This window comes from Carcharhinus amblyrhynchos, chromosome 14 (assembly GCF_965287045.1).
Source record: "Carcharhinus amblyrhynchos chromosome 14, sCarAmb.v2.hapA, whole genome shotgun sequence".
Classification (NCBI taxonomy): Eukaryota; Metazoa; Chordata; class Chondrichthyes; order Carcharhiniformes; family Carcharhinidae; genus Carcharhinus; species Carcharhinus amblyrhynchos.
In genome coordinates this window covers 71952978-71975957 of record NC_137337.1, presented here as the reverse complement: position 1 = coordinate 71975957, position 22980 = coordinate 71952978, and the positions used below count along the sequence as shown (strand labels likewise).

Below are 22980 nucleotides of genomic sequence, written 5' to 3'. Positions count from 1 at the left end.
AAGAACAACCCTAGGCCATCCAGAGCAGAAGAAGGAAGAACAGACCAGACCCGGATGAGATCAGACCAAAGACCAGACCATACTGAGAAGACTGCAGAGACTGACATGGATACAGGCCAATATCCGCTTGGGTACTTATCAGTCACTCAAAGTTAAGTCAAAGTCCAGTGTTAAGTTTGAATTTTGATTGTTCTGTAAAAGTAACTACCGCAACTAATATTAAATGAATGAATAAATATTATTGTATTAATAAGAAATCAACTCACGCCATGTGGCAAGGCACACACTACTTTCTGCTTTCCACCTCTTAACCAATCCTTAGTTCATGCCTTTATATTACCTCCAATGATACCATGAGCGGCACAATGGTTAGCACTGCTACCTCACAGTGCTAGGGACCCAGGTTCGATTCCTGGCTTGGGTCACTGTCTGCGTGGAGTGTGCACATTCTCCCTGTGTCTGCATGGGTTTCCTCCGAGGACTCCGGTTTCCTCGCACAGTCCAAAAGACGTGCTGGTTAGGTGGATTGGCCATGCTAAATTCTCCCTCTTTGTACCCAAACAGGCGCTGGAGTGTGGCCAACAAGGGGATTTTCAAAGTAACTTCATTGCAGTGTTAATGTAAGCCTACTTGTGATAAGATAAGCCTACTGCCTCCTATTATGATCACTCTTTCCCAAGGGATCCTCTACAATAAGATTACTAATCAACCCGCTCTATACACACAAAGCCTACCGTTCATAGAGTACATAGGGGCAAAGGAAAGGACAGGGTGCGGAATATAGTGTTAGAGTCAGAGCTAGGGTGTAGGGAAAGATCAACTTAATATAAGGTAGGTCCATTCATTAGTCTGATGGCTGCAGGGAAGAAGCTGTTCTTGAGTCGGTTGGTACGTGACCTCAGACTTTTGTATCTTTTTCCCGATGGAAGAAGGTGGAAGAGAGAATGTCCGGGGTGCGTGGGGTCCTTAATTATGCTGGCTGCTTTCCCAAGGCAGCGGGAAGTATAGACAGAGTCAATGGATGGGAGGTTGGTTTGTGTGATGGACTAGGCTGCATTCACGACCCTTTGTAATTTCATATCTCTTTGTGTAGGCCCTCAGGAAAAGTATTTAATGACCCCACTGCCTGGGAAGGTAGTGGAGACCGGAAACCTTACAACCGTTAAAAGGTATTTGGGTGAGCACGTGAAATATCAAAACATTCAAGGATACAGTGCTGGAAAAAAGTATTAGTGCACCTTTAGTGTTAGTTATTATTGTTGCAGGCACGATGGGCCAAATGGCCTCCTTCTGCACTGTAGGGATTCTATGATTCTGATATATATCGGGAAAAAGAACAGGGAGACTGGGCTTTAGCACTGAGGGAGCACACCAATATCAGAGGTGCTGTCTTCTGGATATGAACATTAAACACTGCCTTCTCTGTCTTTGGTACCTTGGCCAATAGCTGGTAACATTTAGCTCACCCAAGGTTAGAATACAGACCAGGGGTCAAACACATCAGATGACATTGACCTGGATTTTGCAGTGATAAAGGTGGCAAAGTTGTCATCACTCCTTGAAACTGACAGCAACTTCAGGAACCCACACACGCGCAGAATAATGTGGAAATCCAGAAAAGAACAAAAAGAACATTACAACGCAGGAACAGGCCATTCAGCCCTCCAAACCTGCACCAACCATGCTGCCCATTTGAACTAAAACCCGCTTTCCTTCCGGGGAAAAGATCAGAAAGAAGTTGTACGTTCTCTCTGGTGGTGAGATGCTTTGTCTGGTGTCCCAACCAATATTTAACCGTTGACCGATATCAATAAAACGTGGCTGGAGCCTGTGTCAATCTTAAAGGTTTCTTTGCAAATTCGAATCTTATTTTTTTTTCACACTACCTCCAGGAGTTTGAGACTTGCCTGAGCCTTTTTCAGCCCCCAGCCCCCTCCCTCCCCTCCTGCCCACCTCACTCCTAGCCTCAGACTGAATCAGCCTTTTATACCTTCCAGAAGAGTTACGGGGCTTAGGGGATTTTAAAAATTTCACCTCTCGACAAAAGAGGAATTATTCATCAGCCTGTAACTGACAAAACTTGCAATAGTGCATTAAAATATGCTCGGTCGAAGAGAGTGCTGGTTTTTTAAAACGACTCTAACAGGATTGAAGAGAAAAGGACACAGTAAAGACAAGTGGCCAGTTGTTAAACTGAACTTAGAATAAAAAAGGTCAATTAAAGTTCTTATTAACTGGTATCTTTTTAAAATGGCTCTGATGGAAGAATTTACTCCTAAGGCCAGTTTCACCCAAGTTTTTTTCCCAATTCTGCTTTACAGATACTGCATTAATTTAGAAATTAAGGTGGTCTAAAGGTGCCTTGTTCACTACACTGGTGAAGCATATACTTGGGAGCAGAAGGGGGAAAAAGCATTGAACTAGTTCAAAGCGAGTGTCAGAATTAAACCGGCCACAGTGACACATTTAGTTTGTGCTATGATTAACTGAGGTCACAGTTCTTTTTCTTACTGTTTAAAAGGTTATTTATTAGTGTCGGGGTGGCACAGTGGTTAGCACTGCTGCTTCACAGCGCCGGGGACCTGGGTTCGATTCCTCACTTGGATCACTGTCTGTGTGAAGTTTGCACATTCTCCCTGTGTCTGCATAGGTTTTCTCCAGGTGCTCTGGTTTCCTCCCACATTCTGTAAGATGTGCTGGTTAGGTGCGTTGACCCAAACAGGCAGGGGAATTTCACAGTAACTTCATTGCAGTGTTAGTGTAAGCCTTACTTATGTCTAATAAATAAACTTTACTTTACAAGTAGGCTTCCATTAACACCGCAATGAAGTTACTGTGGAAATCCCTCAGTGCCACACTCCAGCGCCTGTTCGGGCATACTGAGGGAGAATTTAGCATGGCCAATGCACATCTTTCGGACTGTGGGAGGAAACCGGAGCACCAGTGGAAACCCACACAGACACAGGGAGAATGTGCAAACTCCACACACACACACACACACACACACACACACACACACACACACACACACACACACACACACAGTCACCCAAGCCAGGAATTGAACCAGGTCCCTGGCACTGTGAGGTTGTAGTGCCATAGAGCTTTACAGCATAGAAATAGACCCTTCAGCCCAACTTGTCCATGCTGCCCTTTTTTTAAACCCCTAAGCTAGTCCCAATTGCCCGCATTTGGCCCATTATCCCTCTATACCCATCGTACCCATGTAACTGTCTCAATGCTTTTTGAAAGACAAAATTGTACCCGCCTCTACTACTACCTCTGGCAACTCGTTCCAGACACTCACCACCCTCTGTGTGAAAAAATTGCCCCTCTGGACACTTTTGTATCTCTGCCCTCTCACCTTAAATCTATGCCCTCTAGTTTTAGACTCCCCTACCTTTGGGAAAAGATATTGACTATCTAGCTGATCTGTACCCCTCATTATTTTATAGATCTCCCTCAGATTATCCCTCAGTGTTCTACGCTCCAGAGAAAAAAGTCCCAGTTCCAGAGAATAACCAGAAGGCCCTCTGCTCATGTTCCCAAAACCAAAATAATTCCTGAATGCAATGGTTAACAGGGATGTGCGAGCCCAGTAACTTTGAGAGTCCATTCATATGGAATTCCATCTAAATCTTGTCTGTAATTCTGTGCTTCTCCAGCGGGTGCGCTGTTGAGGTACCATCCAGCTTGTAATCAATGGAAAATTAGACTGAACTTCCACTGTTACACCTCACTGTAAAAACACTTGAAAAACTTACACCTTGTGAAATGAGGTGCAACTAGGGTTCTCATTACACATAACTCCTACTAAACAGCCTCACTGACCATGAAAATTAGATTTTATATTTGTGGAATCTGAAATTTCTCCCTTATGATAAATTCTTCATTTTTCATAGAATCCCTACAGTGCAGATGAGGGCATTCGGCCCATCGAGTCAATTTACAACAAAAGTTGATTCATCTTTGGTCGCCTTCTGTGCATTTGAATTAAAAGGTTGCAGCGCTTTCCACTGCATTAATTTTGATTTGATTTATTATTGTCACGTATTGGTATACAGTGAAAAATATAATTTCTTGTGCACTAAACAGACAAAGCACACCATTTGTAGAGAAGAAAAGGACTGAGTGCGGAATGTAGTGTTACAGCCATAGCTAGGGTGTAGAGAAAGATCAGCTTAATGCGAGGTAGGTCCATTCAAAAGTCTGGCAGCAGCAGGGAAGAAGCTGTTCTTGAGTCGGTTGGTACGTGACCTCAGACTTTTGTTTCTTTTTCCCAATGGAAGAAGGTGGAAGAGAGAATGTCCGGGCTGTGTGGGGTCCTTAATTATGCTGGCTGCTTTTCCCGAGGCAGCAAGAAGTCAATGGCTGGATTGCTGTCTGTGGGCATACCTCAGTGTGATTGGCTGATTTCTTCGGCTTGCTGATTTAAATGCTGCTGGCCACTGAAGAGTGCTTTAACCTGGTGCCAGATTTAAAAATACCACCAACATAGAGAAAGCCTGTATGGAGATTCGTCAATATTTGTGGACAGCTTTTTTCAAGCCCTGTTGCTGTGCAACTGTCTGTAAAATCAAGGCTATAAACTATTGTCTCTCTCTCGGCCTATGCTGACTGGTAGAAAACCTTCCTGATTTTCTTTGGTAAGAAAGCTTGCCTTTCAGTAATGCCTCAGGTCCTCCCATTGCCGCCAGTGAAGTATATTTTTTGAAGTGTTTGCTTGCAATGTTAGAACCCACAATCTCGCACGGCAATAGAATAAAAGCAAAGTACTACAGACGCTGGAAATCTGAAACAAAAACAGAAAATGCTGGAAAATCTCAGCGGGTCTGACAGCATCTGTGGAGAGAGAAACAGAACCAATGGCTAGAATTCTCCAGCCATTCACAGCCCACCACTGCTGGACGGCACAGTGGTCAGCACTGCTGCCTCACAGCATCAGGGATCCGGGATCCATTCCAGCTTTGGGTGACTGTCTGTGTGGAGTTTGCACATTCTCGCCGTGTTTCCATGGGTTTTTCTGGTTTCCTCCCACACTCCAAAGATGTTCAGGTTAGGTGGATTGGCCGTGCTAAATTGCCCGTTGGTGTCCAAAGATGTGCAGGCTACGTGGATTGGCCATGCTAAATTGCCCCTTAGTGTTCCAAGATGTGTAGATCAGTGGGTTAATACACTTTTGAGTTTTGGGGATAGAGTGAGGTTGGGACTGAGTACAATGCTCTGTCGGAGAGTTTGTGCAGACTCGATGGGCTGAATGGCCTCTTTCTGCACTTTAGGGATTCTATGCAAGTGAGGAGGCAGAATTTGGCACTCAGCCAAATTGCCATTCATTACAGCGGGACCAGGGAACCTGGCTGACATTTTGAACCTGGGTGACCCCTTCAACCCTATTGGACCTGAAATGTTAACTCTGTTTTTCTCTCCACAGATGCTGCCAGACCTGCTGAGCTTTTCCAGCTTTTCTGTTTCTATTCCTCACTTTACAGCTTTGCTCACCCCCTGGCAGATGCAGTATAATGTGGATAAATGTGAGGTTATCCACTTTGGCAGCAATAATAGGAAGAGGGATTATTATTTGAACGGGTGTAAATTGAGAAAGGTGGATACTCAGCGAGACCTTGGAGTCCTTGTGCATCAGTCAGTGAAAGTAAGTGCGCAAGTACAGCAGGCAGTAAAGAAGGCAAATGATATGTTGGACTTAATAGCGAGAGGGTTGGCGTATAGGATTAGGGTGTTTTACTGTCATTGTATTTGAGGCCACATCTGGAATATTGTGTTGGAGTTTTGATACCCTTATCTGAGGAAGGATGTCCTTGCTATAGAGGGTGTACAGCGAAGGTTTACCAGGCTGATTCCTGGGATGGCAGCTCTGTCATATGAGGAGAGATTGAGTTGGTTAGGATTATATTTACTGGAATTTAGAAGTATGAGAGGGCACCTCATAGAAACTTATAAAATTTGAACAGGATTAGACAGGGTATACTCAGAAAGAATGGTCCTGATGGTGGGGGAGTTCAGAACTAGTTTGATGATAAGGGGTAAACCCTTTAGAACTGAGGTGAGGAGAAATTTCTTCACCCAGAGGGTGGTGAATGTGTGGAATTCACTCCCACGGAAAGTAGTTGAGGTCAAAATGTTGTATGATTTCAAGAAGAAATTATGAGGTGGAGATGCTGGCATTGGACTGGGGTGGGCACATTAAGAAGTCTCACAACCCCAGGTTAAAGTCCAACAGATTTATTTGGAATTACAAGATTTCGGAGAGTTCCTCCTTCATCAGTGACTCACCTGATGAAGAAACAGCGCTCTGAAAGATTGTGATTCCAAATAAGCCTGTTGGACTTTAACCTGGTGTTGGGAGAAGAAATTAGATATAGCTCTTGGGGTGGGAGGGTTCAAGAGATATGGGGGGGGAGGGAGTCAGGATATTGAATTCGATGATCAGCCATGATCAAAATGAACGGCAGGACAGGCTCGAAGGGCCGAATGGCCTACTCCTGCTTCTAGTTTCTATGTTCCACAGATGGGAGGGGGGGGGCATTTCACTGACTGAGGCAGAGGAGGGGTGGAGAGACACAGTTAAGCTCACAAAGAGTATGGGTGGGGTGCAGAAAATGGGATTTACAATTTGAGGGTGAAATGGTCTGTCCCGTCCTGTTAAAGCTTTACAATCTGTAACTGTACAGGAACATTGTTTGTTAAAAAAAAAACAGAGCAACGTGGATAAAAGTTGGAGCTTTGCCTGACCTCCAAGAAGTTAACTCATAAAATATCATCGAATGTGCTTTTGGAATGGGCACAGTGAGACTGTAGCCATAAATTGCATTGAAATCTGTCTCCTGAATCCTGTCTCAATCCTCGGGCTGTTACCTCCGGCCCTTTTTTCAAAAAAAAAATTAAAAAAACATTTTTTTCCCTTATATGGTTGCAATTTTTCTCAGCCTGATACCCTGGTACTGTACTCTGAAAGGCGGGGTTTTCTCTGTGTGTGTTTTAAGAATTGAGAATTTACCTTAGATGGCAAAGGAAGTGCTGCCTGAGGTTATGTCAGAAGCTTTCTCTCTATCCTGCCCCTGCATACTTTTAGGCAACTTCTCATGCCAATGAAAGGGGAGAAATTGCCAGCAACTTGAGGAATGCAAAAGCTCAGAACCAGAGAGAGAGAGGTAAAAGAAATGATTGAATCTAATTTGGGATGTTTACTCCACGCGAAAAGAATTTCTGCTCCCTGGGAGGGGAAATGTGATTATGTAAATCCGCTCACCCACTCCCCCCTCCCCCCCACCCAACCCCACCGAAATTCATCTCGAAACGCCAGTTATAAACAAGAACATAAATATTAGTGGTGATTTTTGAGAAAGTGGGATGAAAGCCTGGTTACCATACTGAATGAACAAGGGCTCCTAATAAGTTTATTTATTGGCGTCATGAGTAGGCTTATAATCAACACTGCAATGTAGCTACTGTGAAAATCCCTTAGTCGTCACAGTCCGGCGCCTGTTCGGGAACGCGGAGGGAGAATTTAGCACGACCAACGCACCCTAACCAGAACGTCTTTCGGACTGTGGAAGGAAACCAGGGTACCTACAGGAAACCCACGCAGATGTAGAGAGAACGTGCAGACTCGGCACAAACAGCGATCCAAAATGGGAATCGAACCTGGGTCCCTGGCGCTGTGAGGCAGCAGTGCTAGCCACTGCGCCATCCCCAAGGAAAGCAGTTCTTTGGTGATTTAACATGTTCAAGTGCAGGTTATGACTACTCCAGACTTCACTGTGTTAAGACAGGGGCGGTTACAGATAGGTGCCACACAGTAACAAAACATACACGTTAACTTTTTAAGTTGATTTATTGGTGTCATAAGTAGGCTCACATTAACACTGCAATGAAGTTACTGCGAAAATCCCCTTAACAGAGAAACGCTGCAAATAATCTGGCAGCATCTGTGGAGAGAGCAACAGGAGTTAACTATCTTCCGTCACAATGCTGACTCACCAACTTGCTCCAACTCTGAACTAATCACCCAGATCTCTTGAATCTCTTGTCCCCCGGTCTTTCCTTAAAGGGGTTTATTTGTTCTAGTCTCACGCACAGTTCAGTCGCCAACACCCACTCAAAGGAGAATACTGAAAGTTACACTTGAAGGTTTCGCTCCCTTCCTGCCTGGTATCTTGAGTTACTTAACACATCAGAATCAGACTCCACACAGCTCTCTGAGATAGTGCCACTAAAACTGGTGCAGTATCAGCCTCACGGTCATCCGGTGCACGGGTCAGATTAATGGGTGTGGGATCATTGTTAAAAATCTTAATCCTTATGAAAAATGGACACATAAAAAAAAATCCACCTTATGATGATAATAGAGAATGTTTAGGGTCATATAGTTTCATGACGATCATTACACCTACAGAATTACTTATAGAATGAAAGCAAACTCTTGCGGATGCTGGAATCAGAAACCGAAAGAGAAAATACTGGAAAATCTCAGCAGGTCTGGCAGCTGAGATTCTCCAGCACTTTCTCTTTCGGGTATAGAATCTCTACCATGCAGAAGGAGGCCATTCAGCCCATCGAGCCTGCACCGACAACAATCCCACCCAGGTCCCACACCCGTAAACCCACATATTTACCCCGCTAATCCCCCTCACACTAAGGGGCAATTTAGCATGGTTAATCCACCTGACTTGCACATCTTTGGACATAGAACACAGGAACAGGCCCACGATATACAAATTAAACTAATCCCTTCTGCCTGCCCTTTGTCCACATCCCTCTATTCCTTGTACATATCTAAAAGCCCCTTAAACGCCCCTATCGCATCTGCCTCCACCACCATCCCTGGCAGCGCCTTCCAGTCACCTACCACTCTCAGTGTAAATAAACTTGTTCCTCACACATCCTTTGAACTTTCCCCCTCTCACCTTAAGTGCACGCCCCCTTGTATTAGACATTTCAACTCTGGGGAAAAGACTCTGACTGTCAACCCTATCTATGCCTCTCATCGTTTTATAGACTTCTATCAGGATTTTCTTTTATGTAACTCCAACCTTGGATATTTTGTTTTTGTCTCTGACGAAAGGTCATCTAGACTCGAAACGTTGGCGCTATTCCCTCTCCACAGATGCTGTCAGACCTGCTGAGATTGTCCAGCATTTTCTGTTTTAATTTCAGATTCCTGCATCCAGTTTTTTTTGCTTTTTTTCTCTCCACCTTGATTGAAATGATGCCTTCTCAGAGAGGGGAATTTCATTGCACTGTCAGCAGAAACTCAGTGGCTGCACTGTGTCAGAACTGCAGAGCTCGTAATAAACAAGACAGTGCATTTCACATGATTCCAGTGAGTGCCTGCTGCATTGACAGTGTGTCAACAACAAAACAAAATGTACAAACATCACCCCATTGCCCAGAAGCAGAGTCAGACATGGTGGCACAGTGGTTAGCACCGCTGCCTCGCACCACTAGGGTCCTGGGTTCGATTCCCAGCTTGGGTCACTGTCTGTGCGCAGTCTGCACGTTCCCCCCGTGTCTGTGTGGGTATCCTCTGGTGCAGCCACTGAATATCTGCTGATGGGTGTAATGGGACTTTCGTCCCTGAGAATGCATCATTTCAATCAAGGTAGAGGGGGAAAAAAATATAAAAATCCTGCGGATGCTGGAATCTAAAACAGAAAATGCTGGAAAATCTCAGCAGGTCTGACTGCATCCGTGGAGAGAGAATAGAGCCAACATTTCGAGTCTCGATGAACTTCTCCCTGTATCTGCATAGGTTTACTCTGGGTGCTCCGGTTTCCTCCCACAGTCTGAAAGATGTGCTGGTTAAGTGCATTGGCCATGCTAAATTCTCCCTCAGTGTGCCCGAACAGGCACCGGAGTGTGGCAACTAGGGGATTTTCACAGTAACTTCATTGCGGTGTTAATATAAGCCTTCTTGAGACACTAATAAATAAAGTTAAATTCTCCCTCAGTGTAACAAAACAGGCACTGGAGTGTGGCAAATAGGGGATTTTTGCAGTAACTTCATTGTGGTGTTAACGTAAGCGTCCTTGTGACACTAATAAACTTAAATTCTCCCTTAGTGTAACCGAACAGGCGCCAGAGTGTGGCAACTAGGGGATTTTCACAGTAACTTCATTGTGGCGTTAATATAAGAAGCCTACTTGTGACACTAATAAATAAATTTTAATTGGAGCTACTTGCTGCATTAACAGTGCATCAACAACAAACAAAAATGTACAAGAGTCACCTCAGAGGCAGAATCAGATGATAAAAGTGACATGAACAAGTTCCATCCGTCCTCTCCAGCCAGACTGAATAATCTTAAGAGCACAGTTAAATATAAACTGAATTAGCCAATGCTGCTGCTGGGGGTGGGGTTGGTTTTGATGGACTTGTGGATAGACCAATAGAGGTGGGAGGGGGTGAGGGCCAATGTGGGAGTGGGAGGAGGGATTTCCGTCACTGAGTTGCAGTGCTGGCTGGTTCTGTGTATGTGTGTGTGTGTAGCAGAGAGAGAGGCTGTGTATGTTTCAGAGGGAGCCGCGCTCTCTGTGTGTTACATTGTAACCCGGCTGCCACTGTGTAGCAACAACGCCGCAAGGGAGGAGCAGGAGGACACACATACACCATGGATAATTACGATGCTAACCACTCGCAGAGCGATGACTACATGCAGCCAGAGGATGACTGGGACCGAGACCTCCTCTTGGATCCAGCCTGGGAAAAGCAACAGAGAAAGGCAAGTAGGCAGCGTCCCTGTACATGTCTCCCTGGTTGAAAATCCGAGCTCTGGGAGAAGGGGGGAGCTCGTTTAGGATCTGTAAGGATTATCAAACATCTAGTGGGGAAAGAAAAGCACAGATTTTTTTGTTACATTTGAATACTGTCTTTTGAAATGAATGTTGCCTTTAGTAAGGGAGAGGGTGCAGCCAGAGTGTGTGAGAAAGATGTGGGCTATTAATATCCTTGAATTAAAACAAAATCATCTTCGCTGTTGAGACAGGTTCAGATGTGTGTGTGTGTCAGTGTTCCTGTTCTAGAACATGCCCGCTGCTGCTGGGCTATTTTGCTGAAGTTGTGAGTGCAACAGATGGTTTTACTGGATTGAATCCTATGTCCACTCAGCCCAGTATCTTTCAGGCTTTGCAAACAGTTAGACTGGGAGGTAAGTCCTGTCAAATCATCAGAAGGTGTTACCATTCCCCTTCTCTCCCTTCCTTCCAAAAGAAGCTCTTTTTTAAACATAGATGTTCTCCCCAGCTCGTCTCCCTGATCTGATCAGAACACACACACACACACACACACACAGATGGGTACTTGACCTGGGTGCAGTCTTGGTGTTCTACCCAGGTAGCCTCCATGTTTGGCACAATATACACTCTTTCCCCCAGCCGATATATTCCTGGTTAAATCAGCTTTTGGAATGCTGTAACACGACACTCAGACCTCCCCAAGCGTTTAGCCCAGTACTTCCAAACTGAATTAAGGATCCAGTGGTTTGATCTGAGTTTAATTTGGGTGTTTATTTCTCCCTCGGGTTATTGGGTTGAGGGAGGATGTTCAGTCGAGCGGTATGGGACTGTTCATTAGGTCTGGTCACACACTTCACTTCAGCGGCAGGGGTTTTACTGTGCAGTGTTGGGGCTTTTTGTCATTCCCAGTAAAGGCCAAAGCTGCCTGCCCCTCTGCCCCCCCTGTCCCCTACCTCTCTCTCTCTCTCCCCCACATTCCCCCTCTCTCTCTCTCTCCCACATTCCCCCCTCTCTCTCTCTCTCCCATCTTCTCTTTCTGTCTCTCTTTTCCTCTCTCTCTCTCCCATCTTCTCTTTCTGTCTCTCTTTTCCTCTCTCTCTCTCTCCACCTTCTCTTTCTCTCACTCACCTGATATAAATGTCTTTGGCAATGTCCTTTCCCAGCACCCCGGTCTGTTCAATGTCAAACTCCATGTGCTAACCAAGTAAAGGTTAATCTTCAAATCATACCCTGCACTGTGGCTGGTGAGGGGGAGGGGAGGGGGGGGTGTTTTGGACGGTCTGAGACCGGGTGTACCAGGTACCGTTGTTACTCATGTAAAGTTCAACGTGAACTAACTCCCCCTCTCAGTAACATGCACACCTTGAATGTGAATGGCGTGGAGCGCAGGACAGACTGACCGAGCTGTCAGTGGGGGAGCCCGTAAATAGGAACCAGTTAATCCCGGGATTTAACTGTTGGATTCAGCTAATGTGAAGTGAAACACACTGTGTTGTCGTGTTTCCCTGAACGTTTCCTCAAACCCTACCCCCAGTGTCTGTTTCCTGACCTAAGTCGGTCAGTATTATTGTGGAAAATTTGAAAGTTCAGAGGCTTTCGGTGCAAAATTTTTTCTCCCCAAAACCACATTGGAAAATATTTTAAGAGTTGATAAGGAGTTGGATAAGGGTTGGGTTTGGATTGTACAACATGTCCAAAAATGGTCACAGTCATTCTTTCTATGCAAGTGTTTGAGTAGGCTTGGCCAGAGGTTTTGTGCATTAGGTCATTCCACTGCGTTAGGTATATATCATTTTAAATGTCTGAATTTCCCTCGCATACCAAAGAAGTGACATTTGTTGTACACTCTTTTTCCCTCCCCCACCCCCACCCCCACCCCCACCCCCACCACCCCGGTCGACATGTGATCATCGCAGACTCTCTTGTCATTGTTACCCGACTGAAGGTGATTGTGGCTTTTCTCTTAATCCCAGCTTCCCTCCAGTCCGTTCCCGAGGCCTGGTGCACCGAAAAAATGTGGGAGGAAAGAGGCTTAACTTCTTAAAGAAATGTGTGTAGATGCCCCGGGTTCGGAATGCTAAGAGACGGAGCGTTAAGATGAAGCCCAGCAGGGCAGTGGGAATAGGACTGTGTCTGCTGGGTGTAGCTTGGCAACTGTAGGGAGGAATCACAGAATCCCTACAATGCAGGAGGAGGCCATTCGGCCCGCCAAGCCTATGCTGACAACAGTCCTACCCAGGCCCTATCCCCATGTATTTACCCTAGCTAGTTCCCCCCTGGCACTAAGGGGCAATTTAACATGGCCAATCAACCTAACCCACACACCTTTGGGACTGTGGGAGGAAACCGGAGCACCCAGAGGAAACCCACGCAGACACGAGGAGAATGTGCAAACTCCACACAGGCGGTGACCCGAGCTAGGAATTGAACCCGGGCAGCACAGTGGTTAGCACTGCTGCCTCTCAGCGCCAGGGACCTAAGTTCGATTCCCGGCTTGGGTCACTGTCTGTGCGGAGTTTGCACATTCTCCCCGCGTCTGAGGGAGTTTCCTCTGGATGCTCCGGTTTCCTCCCACAATCTGAAAGACATGCTGGTTAGGTGTGTTGACCCGAACAGGCGCCGGAGCGTGGTGACTAGGGGAATTTCACAGTAACTTCATTGCAGCGTTAATGTGAGTAACGAATAAATAAACTTTGTTTTGGGGTTGTGAGGTGGCAGTGCTAACCACTGTGTCACCATGCCGCACCTATCTATAAAAAGGTTTAATTTCTTTCCCCCTGTCCCTTCACTAATCAAAGAACAGGGACCTTTCAGCTCTAAAGAGGGGATATTATCGCTGACAATTTGCATCATCAGATCCAGCTGTCTAATTAGTTTGCAAATCCAGGCCTATCTTTGATGTTGTTGTGTTCTTTGCCATTTATGTAATGCTCTCCTGCTCACCGTCAAACTGTTTTTAGGATTGCAACTTTCTGACATTATCCTGAACCTCATAGTGGGGTATTGTTTTTGGAAATGAAAGCACTGGTTTGATTGGGCTGGTTTTGTGATTCCCACTCTTCTGTTACAAGGTTATTCCAAGCTCATTATAACGTTTGCTGTATTGTGAATTTTTTTTGTGTAATAGTGGGTACGGCCGATTGGGAGGCACGGTGGTTAGCACCGCTGCCTCGCAGCCTGTGTTCGATTCCCGGCTTGGGTCACTGTCTGTGTGGAGTTTGCACGCTCTCCCCGTATCTGCGTGGGTTTCCTCCGGGTGCTCCGGTTTCCTCCCACGGTCCCAAAGATGTGCGGGTTGGATTGATCGGCCGTGCTAAATTGCCCCTTAGTGTCGGGGGTGGCTGGCTGGAGTTAAATGTATGTGGTTATGGGGATAGAGCCTGGGTGGGATTGTGGCAGACTTGATGGGCCAAATGGCCTCCTTTTACATTGTAGGGATTCTATGATTGTCTGATTTGGGATGTTTGTTGAATTATGAGCTCTGTGGCTTATTAGTGTTGTACTTTGATCTGTGCTTCTACACAACAATCAAAAATAATAACTTGACCTGTGGGGGTGAAGTAGAATTTTATATAGGATTCTTAAAAAGCGGCTTCCAGGACTGAGTGTTTATAGTGAATTGTTTTTCTGTAAGCTGAAAAAGCAGGGGTGGTGGTGTATCTTTGTTTGTGTTGTGTGCTTGTGTGTTGCGGAAGATATTTATCAATTATTGACAAATCTCTCTTTAATCATTATTTGCCAAATAAGTCCTTTGCTCATAGGACAGAGAGGGCCCTCTGCCCCCAAACTACACCCAATAGTGAATGCTCACATTTCCGCTGAAGTTTATTAATTTACAAAAAGAAGCCCCAAACATTTGGAATGAAACGATCCCAGATCACAGAACATGCACATCTGAACCGTGTAGTTGTTGTAGGTTTGAGTCTATATTAGGAGACTACTTGCTGTACACACGAAACTGCCAATGTAAAGTTTGTCTGTACTATAATGAAAACAGAAAATGCTCAGCAGGTCAGGCAGCCTTTATGGTTAAAGGAACAGCAAGAATGAGGGGCAGGAGGAGACCGTTTAGCCCAACAAGCCTGCTTCCCCATTCAATAAGAACATAAGAAATAGGAGCAGGAGTAGGCCATCTAGCCCTTCGAGCCTGCCCCGCCATTCAATAAGATCATGGCTGATCTGTCGTGGCTCAGTTCCACTTTCCCGCCCTCTCCCCATAACCCTTGCTTATCAAAAACCCATCAACCCGCGTCTTAAAAATATTTAGCGAGGCAGCCTCCACCACTTCAACGGGCAGAGAATTCCAGAGATTCACCACCCTTTGAGTGAAGAAGTTCCTCCTCAACTCCATTCTAAACCGCCCCCCCTGTTATCTTGAGGCTGTGCCCTCTAGTCCTACTGTCCTTTCTGAGCGGGAAGAGCCTCTCCACCTCTATCCTATCCATCCCATTCATCATCTTAATAAGATCGTGGCTGATCTGATTTTGGCCCCCAACTCTGTTTCCCTGTCTACCTTTCATTACCCTAGACTCCTTACCAATCAAAAATATGTCTCGCTCAACTTTGAATATATTCCATCCCCCCCCGACTCTCTGGGGAGAGAATTCCTCAGACCAGTTAGAGGGAAAGAAAGTTCTCCTCGTCTCCGTCTTAAGTGGCAGACTTTTTTTTTTAAAAGTTGTGTCCCCTCAGTTCTGGACTTCCACACAAGGGGAAATAATCCTCTCAGCGTCCACCCAATCAGGTCCTTTCAGAGTAATATACATTTCATTATGATCGCCTCAGGAATTACAGGCGGATTCCTAGGATGGCAGGTCTGTCTGTAAGGAGAGACTAAATCGATTAGGTTTATGGAAGAGTGAGAGGGGATCTCATAGAAAGTTGTAAAATTCTAACAAGATTAGGCAGGGTAGATTCAAAAAGAATGTTCCCAATGGTGGGGGAGTCCAGAACTAGAGGTCATGTTTTGAGGATACGAGCTTTATTTTAGCTACTTTCTTCCTTTTTCTTATATTGCAAATAGGAGCGGATTTACCATGAGGAAGAGGTGAGGAGACATTTCTTCACCCAGAGGGTGGCGAATGTGTGGAATTCACTACCACACCAAGTAGTTGAAGCCAAAAACATACTGATTTCAAGAAAGAACTAGATATAGCTCTTGGGGCTCAAAGGATCGAGGGACTTGGGGGACAAAGGTATTGAATTTGATGATCAGCCATGATTAAAATGAAGGGCAGAGCAGGCTTGAAGGGCCGAATGGTCTACTCCTGCTCCTGGCTTTTATGTTCCTATGTCAAGTCAGCCTTCTCTGACTGCTTTGAATGCGATTATATCCTTTTCTTAAGTAATGACACCAGAAGTGTGTTCCAGGTACGGTCTCACCAAGACCCTGTATGGCTGCAGTAAAACATCCCTACTTTTATATTCCCTTTCCATAAACGCCAACGTTCCGTTTTCCTTCCTAATCACTTGCCGAGCAATTTTGTGATTCAGACACCCAGATCCCTCTGTACTGTAGAGTTTTACAGTCTCTTGTTTCACATTTCAGGAGTTGGTGACCTTTTAAGTTATAAAAATAAGAAGAAATGTAACTGGTGCTAAGCTCGTCCAGATGGAAGCGGAGACTTGTGGGAGGAGGGGTTGAATTGAGGATGGATGGAAACGGGAAAGTCTGTGAGGTCAGAGGGGTGGGGGAAGTCGGGAACGTTCAAAGTACAGCAGGGATGATGATGCAAGAGAAAATGAATTGTTAATGAAGAAATCAACCCTTTGTCTCCCCCCTTTCACCCTGGCACAGACTTTCCTTCCTTCCTTCCTTCCTCTGCCTTGTTTAAAGCCACCTCACACCGTTTTCCATTTCCTGGAAGATAATTGACCTGAAAAACGTTTTGGGTGAGATTTTCCAGCCCCGCCTGTGGCTGTTGGCAGAATCTTCCAGGACCGCCGTCTGTGGCATTTGGTGTGGCTCATACCCTCCGCCACCCGGGAACCTGCCGGGGTGGGGGCTGGGGGATCCCCCCAGTGGATAGGCCTGGGAAATTGCAGCCTGCTGACTCTGGTTTTGTCCCCTCCGCAGATGCTGCCTGACCAGCTGAGTATTTCCGGTGTTTTGTGTTACCGCATCCGGTTCCCAGCATCCCAGTGATTTTGCTTTTTGTAATCTCCGTGTTGGGGAGAAAGCAGAGATGGAAGAACTGATTTCTCCATCTAATTTACCCCTTTTCTTCATATCAATGGATATTCCGCCTTGAGAGTAGACTGAGTAAAATTCAACTTGCCTTCACAAACACTGTGGAGGCTGGAACTCTCAAAATAAGAACATAAGAAACATAAGAAATAGGAGCAGGAGTAGGCCATCTAGCCCTTCGAGCCCGCCCCGCCATTCAATAAGATCATGGCTGATCTGTCGTGGCTCAGTTCCACATTCCTGCCCTCTCCCCATAACCCTTAATCCCCTCTCTTATCAAAAACCCATCAACCCCCGTCTTAAAAATATTGAGCGAGGCAGCCTCCACCACTTCAACGGGCAGAGAATTCCAGAGGTTCACCACCCTTTGAGTGAAGAAGTTCCTCCTCAACTCTGTTCTAAACCGCCCCCCTTTTATCTTGAGGCTGTGCCCTCTAGTCCTACTATCCTTTCTGAGCGGGAAGAGTCTCTCCACCTCTATCCTATCCATCCCATTCATCATCTTATGTGTCTCAATGAGATCTCCCCTCATTCTTCTAAATTGTAACGAGTACAAGCCTAGTTTATTCAGCCTCTCCTCATAGTTCAACCCCCTCAACTCCGGTATCAGCCTAGTAAACCTCCTCTGCACTCCCTCCAAGGCCAAAATATCCTTGTGTAAGTACGGCGACCAAATAAACGTGGTAAATACTCATAGAATCTCTACAGTGCAGAAGGGGGCCATTTGGCCCACAATCCCACTCAGATCCTGTTCCCTCAACCCCCGCACGTTTATCTTGCCAATCCCCCCCCGACACCAGAATCAATTTAGCATGGCCAATTCTCCTAACCCGCACATCTTTCAGACTGTGGGAGGAAACTGGAGCGCCTGGAGGAAACCCACACAGACATGGGGAGAACGTGCGAACTCCACACAGACAGTGACCCAAGCCGGGAATTGGACCCGTGCCCCTGGCGCTGTGAGACAGCAGTGCTAACCACTGTGCTGCCCAGATCCTCGCCAGATCTGGCAGTGACTGTGGACTGAGACACATGCCACATTTCCGATCAATGACCTTCCATTGGAACTGGGAAACAATCACCTCTAACGCCACCTATCGGGCGGGATTCTCAGCCTGTGCGCGAGTTCCGAGACCGGAAATCTCCGTCTGAGCTCAACGGACCTTTGGTCCGCCAAATGTTCTGTGTCGCCCACTGCGATTCCCGTGACTAGCGGTCAGGCAAGGTCGGAGAATTCTAGGCATCATTTTCAATCTGAAAATTATTTTTTATTTTTAATGCAGTTTCTGCTGCCGTATGCGTTTGAGGCATTCAGTGAATTTACAACATTTGTTGACTGATGCAGTGAACTGTTGTGTGGAGTTTGCATGTTCTCCCCGTGTCTGCGTGGGTTTCCTCAGGATGCTCCAGTTTCCTGCCACAGTCTGAACGATGTGCTGATTAACTGCATTGCCCATGTTAAACTGCTCCTTAGTGTCCCAGGATGTGTAGGTTAGAGGGATTAGCGGGGTAAATATGTGGGATTATAGGGATAGGGCCTGGGTGGGATTGTTGTCGGTGAAGACTCGATGGGCCAAATGGCCGCCTCCTGCCCTGTAGGGTTTCTGTGATATTGTTTACATTAAGATAATGGAGACTTTGGCAACGGTGCGCTTCTGGAGAATCTTTTGTCAGAGTTTTACAGCACAGACACTTTGGCATATTGTGACTGGGCTGGCCATTGAATACTTACCTATTCTAATCCCATTTTTCAGCCTGTAGCCTTGCGCACTTTGACATTTTAAGTGCTCGTCTAAATGTTTTTTAAACGTTGTGAGGCTTCCACCTTCTACCAGTCTTTCACTCCCACTGGGTGGAAATGTTTTCTTTCGAATCCCCTCACTTTCCTGCTCCTTACCAAGAAATCTATTCTCCCTGGGTATTGACCCCACTACTAAAGGGGAAATGATTTTTCCCCTCCACCCTATCTATGTCGCTCGTAATTTTATACATCTCAATCACGTCCCCCCCTCAACCTTCCCTGTTCTAAGGCAAACAACCCCAGCCTAACCAACTCCAGCCCAGGCAACATCCCGGTGAATCTCCTCCGCACCCTCTCCAATGGAATCACATCTTCCCTATAGCGATTGGAACTGTACACAATACTCTAGCTGTGGCCTCGCGGGTGTTTTGCACAGCTCCACCAGTTCTTATCTTGTTCTCATCTTGGCCAATAAAGGCCCACAAGCCACCTTGTCTTCCTATCCTATTGTCTTCAGGGATCCTTGGACATGCACCCCATGGTCCCTCTGGTCCTCCGCACTTCCTAGCATCCTACCGTTCATTGTGTATTCCCTTGCTTTGTTCCTCCCAAAAATGCCTCACCTCACATTTTTTTCAGGGTTTAATTCCGTTTGCCAGTGTTCTGCCCAATGTGCTGATGAAAGATTCTCCAAGATGCGCACCGTTGCCAAAGTCTCCAACATCTTCGTGTAAACGACATCATAGAAATCCTACAGTGCAGCTGAAGGCCATTTGGCCCATTGAGTCTGCACCACCAATAACTCTAGCCACAGCTAGGGTACTGTGTGCAGTTCCGATTGCCACACTATAGGGAGGATGTGATTGCGCTGGAGAGGGTGCGGAGGAGATTCACCGGGATGTTGCGTGCCTTGAGTATCTCAGCTACGAAGAGAGGCTGGTTCGGCTGGGGTTATTTGCCTTAGAACAGAGAGGGGGGGACGTGGTTGAGATGTATAAAATCGTGAGGGACATAGGCCAGCCGGACTGTGGCATCCTGTGATCAGAGGATTTACTCGTATCTATTTACCATCAAATTTCAGGTCACCTGCACCCTAAATGATCATACCTGCACCCTTTTCTCTCTCTCTCTCTCTCCACACACACACACACACACACACACACACACACACACACACACACACACACACACACACACACACACACATCATTAACGGACCGAGACATGTTGACAACACTTAAAACCTGAAAAGCTTTTTCTAAAAAAATGGAAATAACTGAAGTAAAAACTCTTGGGAGCAGCAGAATAGAAATTTGACATTTCAACACCAAATAGTTGGCAAATTGCCGAGTGTCTGGTAGAATGTATAATTTGCATATCTAATAAAAAAATTTTTACGGATTAATCCACTATATTAAAATTAAAATGACGTTACTTTGAATAACCATGTTTCTTTGTCTTTTTTCAACAATAATTTTGTCAGTAAAGTCATCCTTAAAACAAACTTTAACATACGATCCGTGTATATCTCGTGATTTAAAATAAACTTCCATTAGCACATTGAGAATAAATTATTGTTTCAGCTAAACTCGAATCTGTCCCACAAACGAAGGGTCTTATCTATGACTACAAAGTCGCCATCCCACTTGGAACAGGTTTATTTAGACCACAATGTCATTTAAATGAAAAGCATCAATGTCAAACCAAAAAGTGTAATATTATTTTAGTTTTCCACCCCCACAATAAAAGAAAACATGGCTTTCACTTTTCTTGATTTAATTCCTTCAGAATTTTTTTCATGTTAACATAATCCACTGGTAGGGAAGGAAATCTGCCATCCTTACCTGGTCTGGCCTACATATAACTCCAGACTCCCACAGCAATACGGTTGATTCTTAACTGCCCCCTAAAATGGCTGAGCAACTCGGTTCAAGGGCAACACAGCCATTTAATAAAAGATTAATCCTGGATTAAGATTTCCCCTTTATTTTGATTTAAAACATAAATCTGTACTTGATGGTACCTGCACAGCGATTAGCACTGCTGCCTCACGGCGTCAGGGACCCGGGTTCAATCTATCCTCGGGTCACTGTCTGTGTGGAGTTTGCGCGTTCTCCCCATGTCTGCGTGGGTTTCCTTCGGGTGCTCTGGTTTCCTCCCACAGTCCAAAGATGTGTGGGTTGGCCATTCTAAATTAACCAGAGGATTAGCAAGGGTATACATGTGGTGTTACAGGAATAGGGCCTGGGTTGGATTCTGGTTGGTGCAGACCCGATGGGCCGAATGGCCTCCTTCTGCACTGTAGGGATTCTATACCCCTCAAAAATCTTTCTGCCTTCCCATTCAGAGCAGTGTGGGTTCGAACCCTTCCTCGACCATGTGGCTTTATTCAAAGGAGCTGTGTAATGACAGTAACCTAACAAACTGGTGACTCTTTAATTCAGGCTGATTTTTTGGGGGGAATTGTTAGCTTGGTAATACAACTCTCAATATGTTAAGAGCAGTATTACCCCAGAATTCTGGAAGCATTATCCAGTTGAATGTATAATTTGTTGATTATAATGTAAGGTTGTAAATGCTTGGACACACACTGTGTGCTAGCAACAGCGTTGCTATGCAGCGTTCAATTTTAATGTCTTCAATCTGTCAGTAGACACTGAAGTGTGTACCAGGGTTGTTGGAACACTGATCATTGTCGCTCTGCTGTGATCCCCTGTGACTGGCATCGACCTGCGGGTCCTCAGTGACTTTACAGTTCAAGATTTTACATTCCTTCACAAGGGCAGCATGTCAGGCAAAACCTGTGCTATCCACTCGGAGGCACAGTGGTTAGCACTGCTGCCTCACAGCACCAGGGACCCGTGTTCGATTCCGACCTTGGGTCACTAGCTGTGCATGTTCTCCCCATGTCTGCGTGGGTTTCCTCTGGGTGCTCCAGTTTCCTCCCTCAGTCCAAAGATGTGTAGATTAGGGGGAATCAGCCATGCTAAATCACCCCTTCTCCAAGATGTACAGGTTAGGGGGAATTAACGGGAAATATGTTGGACTACAGGGATAGGGCTGCTAAAGATGCTCTGTTGGAGACTTGATGGGCCAAATGGCCTCCTTCTGCCCTGTAGGGATTCTATTTTCCAGTCTATTTCCTTGAATTCAGCACCTCGAGGATACTGTAAAAGGGGAAGAAATCAAAAGAGGATTCACCAAGTGTAAACCCGCCTGTGAGCTACTTTGTCTAATGTAGAAGATGGGAAAATGCTGAGGCATTGAGGGGGAGGGGTGGCACAGTGGTTAGCACTGCTGCCTCACAGCACCAGGGACCCGGGTTCGATTCCAGCCTGGGTGACTGCCTGTGTGATGTCTGCACATTCTCCCCGTGTCTGAGTGGGTTTCCTCCCACGCTCCAAAGATGTGTGGGTTAGGTGGATTGACCATGTCAGGGCGATTAGCAGGATAAATATGTGAGGTTATAGCGATAGGGGCTAGGTGGAATTGTGGTCGATGCAGGCTCGATGGGCCGAATGGTCTCCTCCTGTACTGGGGATTCTATGATTCTGAACACTCGGTGAAATGGGGGTGGAGTTTTGGTTGGGGAACCCAAAGGGTTTATGTTTTACCTCCTCCTCCTTCTCCTCCTTCCCCAGCCCAACGTGCCATCAGACTATCCCAATAACGTTCCCCTTTCCCTCTCCAGAGAGCTCAGTGCTGCGGTGTGGCTTTGTAAATGCCCGCAGTATTTCACTCGGGCAACCACTTGTCAGACAGGCTTGTCCTGGCCTGGCCTGTTCGCACTTTCTGATTAACAACAGGGACTCCCAGCGAACGTGCTATTTTTAATTCCCCTCCTTCCCCGCTTCCTGCCAACCCAGTGTCATTGAGCCCAACTGCAGCGTTGGCTGAGAGGTTGGCCGCCAGCACCAGTTATGGACGGAACCTGTTACCACCTTCCTGGCCTGACCAACTTAGAACCTACCTGCACCTGTCCACAGAACCATGGCTTCACTCAAATTTTTTTTTGTGTGTGTTGCATTTTTTATACATTTTCTAAACTTTCCACTCCAAAATGACACTTCCAGCCATCTACTCCCATTGGACAGTGGCCACTAGGAGATCTGGAGGGGCAGCAATTAAGTGGATAGATTCTGTTCCCCTTCAGAATGTCAATGTTGTTGCAAATGGATGGTGTTTGGTATTGAGAACTGGTTTTATAAACCGCACGTTGATGTTAAAGATAAAGCATTTCCTGTTGTGTCGATGTTTCAATCCAAAGATAAGCTATTCAAAGCACTGAAAATTGCAAGTGA

General features: G+C 45.9%; 1 protein-coding gene across 6 annotated transcripts in view; it reads left to right on the top strand.

The window, feature by feature from the left end:
- The first annotated feature begins 10480 nt into the window (after positions 1-10480).
- The window catches only part of actn1 (actinin, alpha 1), a 186761-nt gene continuing 174261 nt past the window's right edge, over positions 10481-22980 (top strand). For all 6 annotated transcript variants that reach the window (XM_080203078.1, XM_080203076.1, XM_080203080.1 and 3 more), the window contains exon 1: positions 10481-10738. In XM_080203078.1, coding sequence (XP_080059204.1) covers positions 10628-10738 — 111 coding nt within the window. In that variant the 5' untranslated portion in view covers positions 10481-10627. The remainder of the gene's footprint in view (positions 10739-22980) is intronic.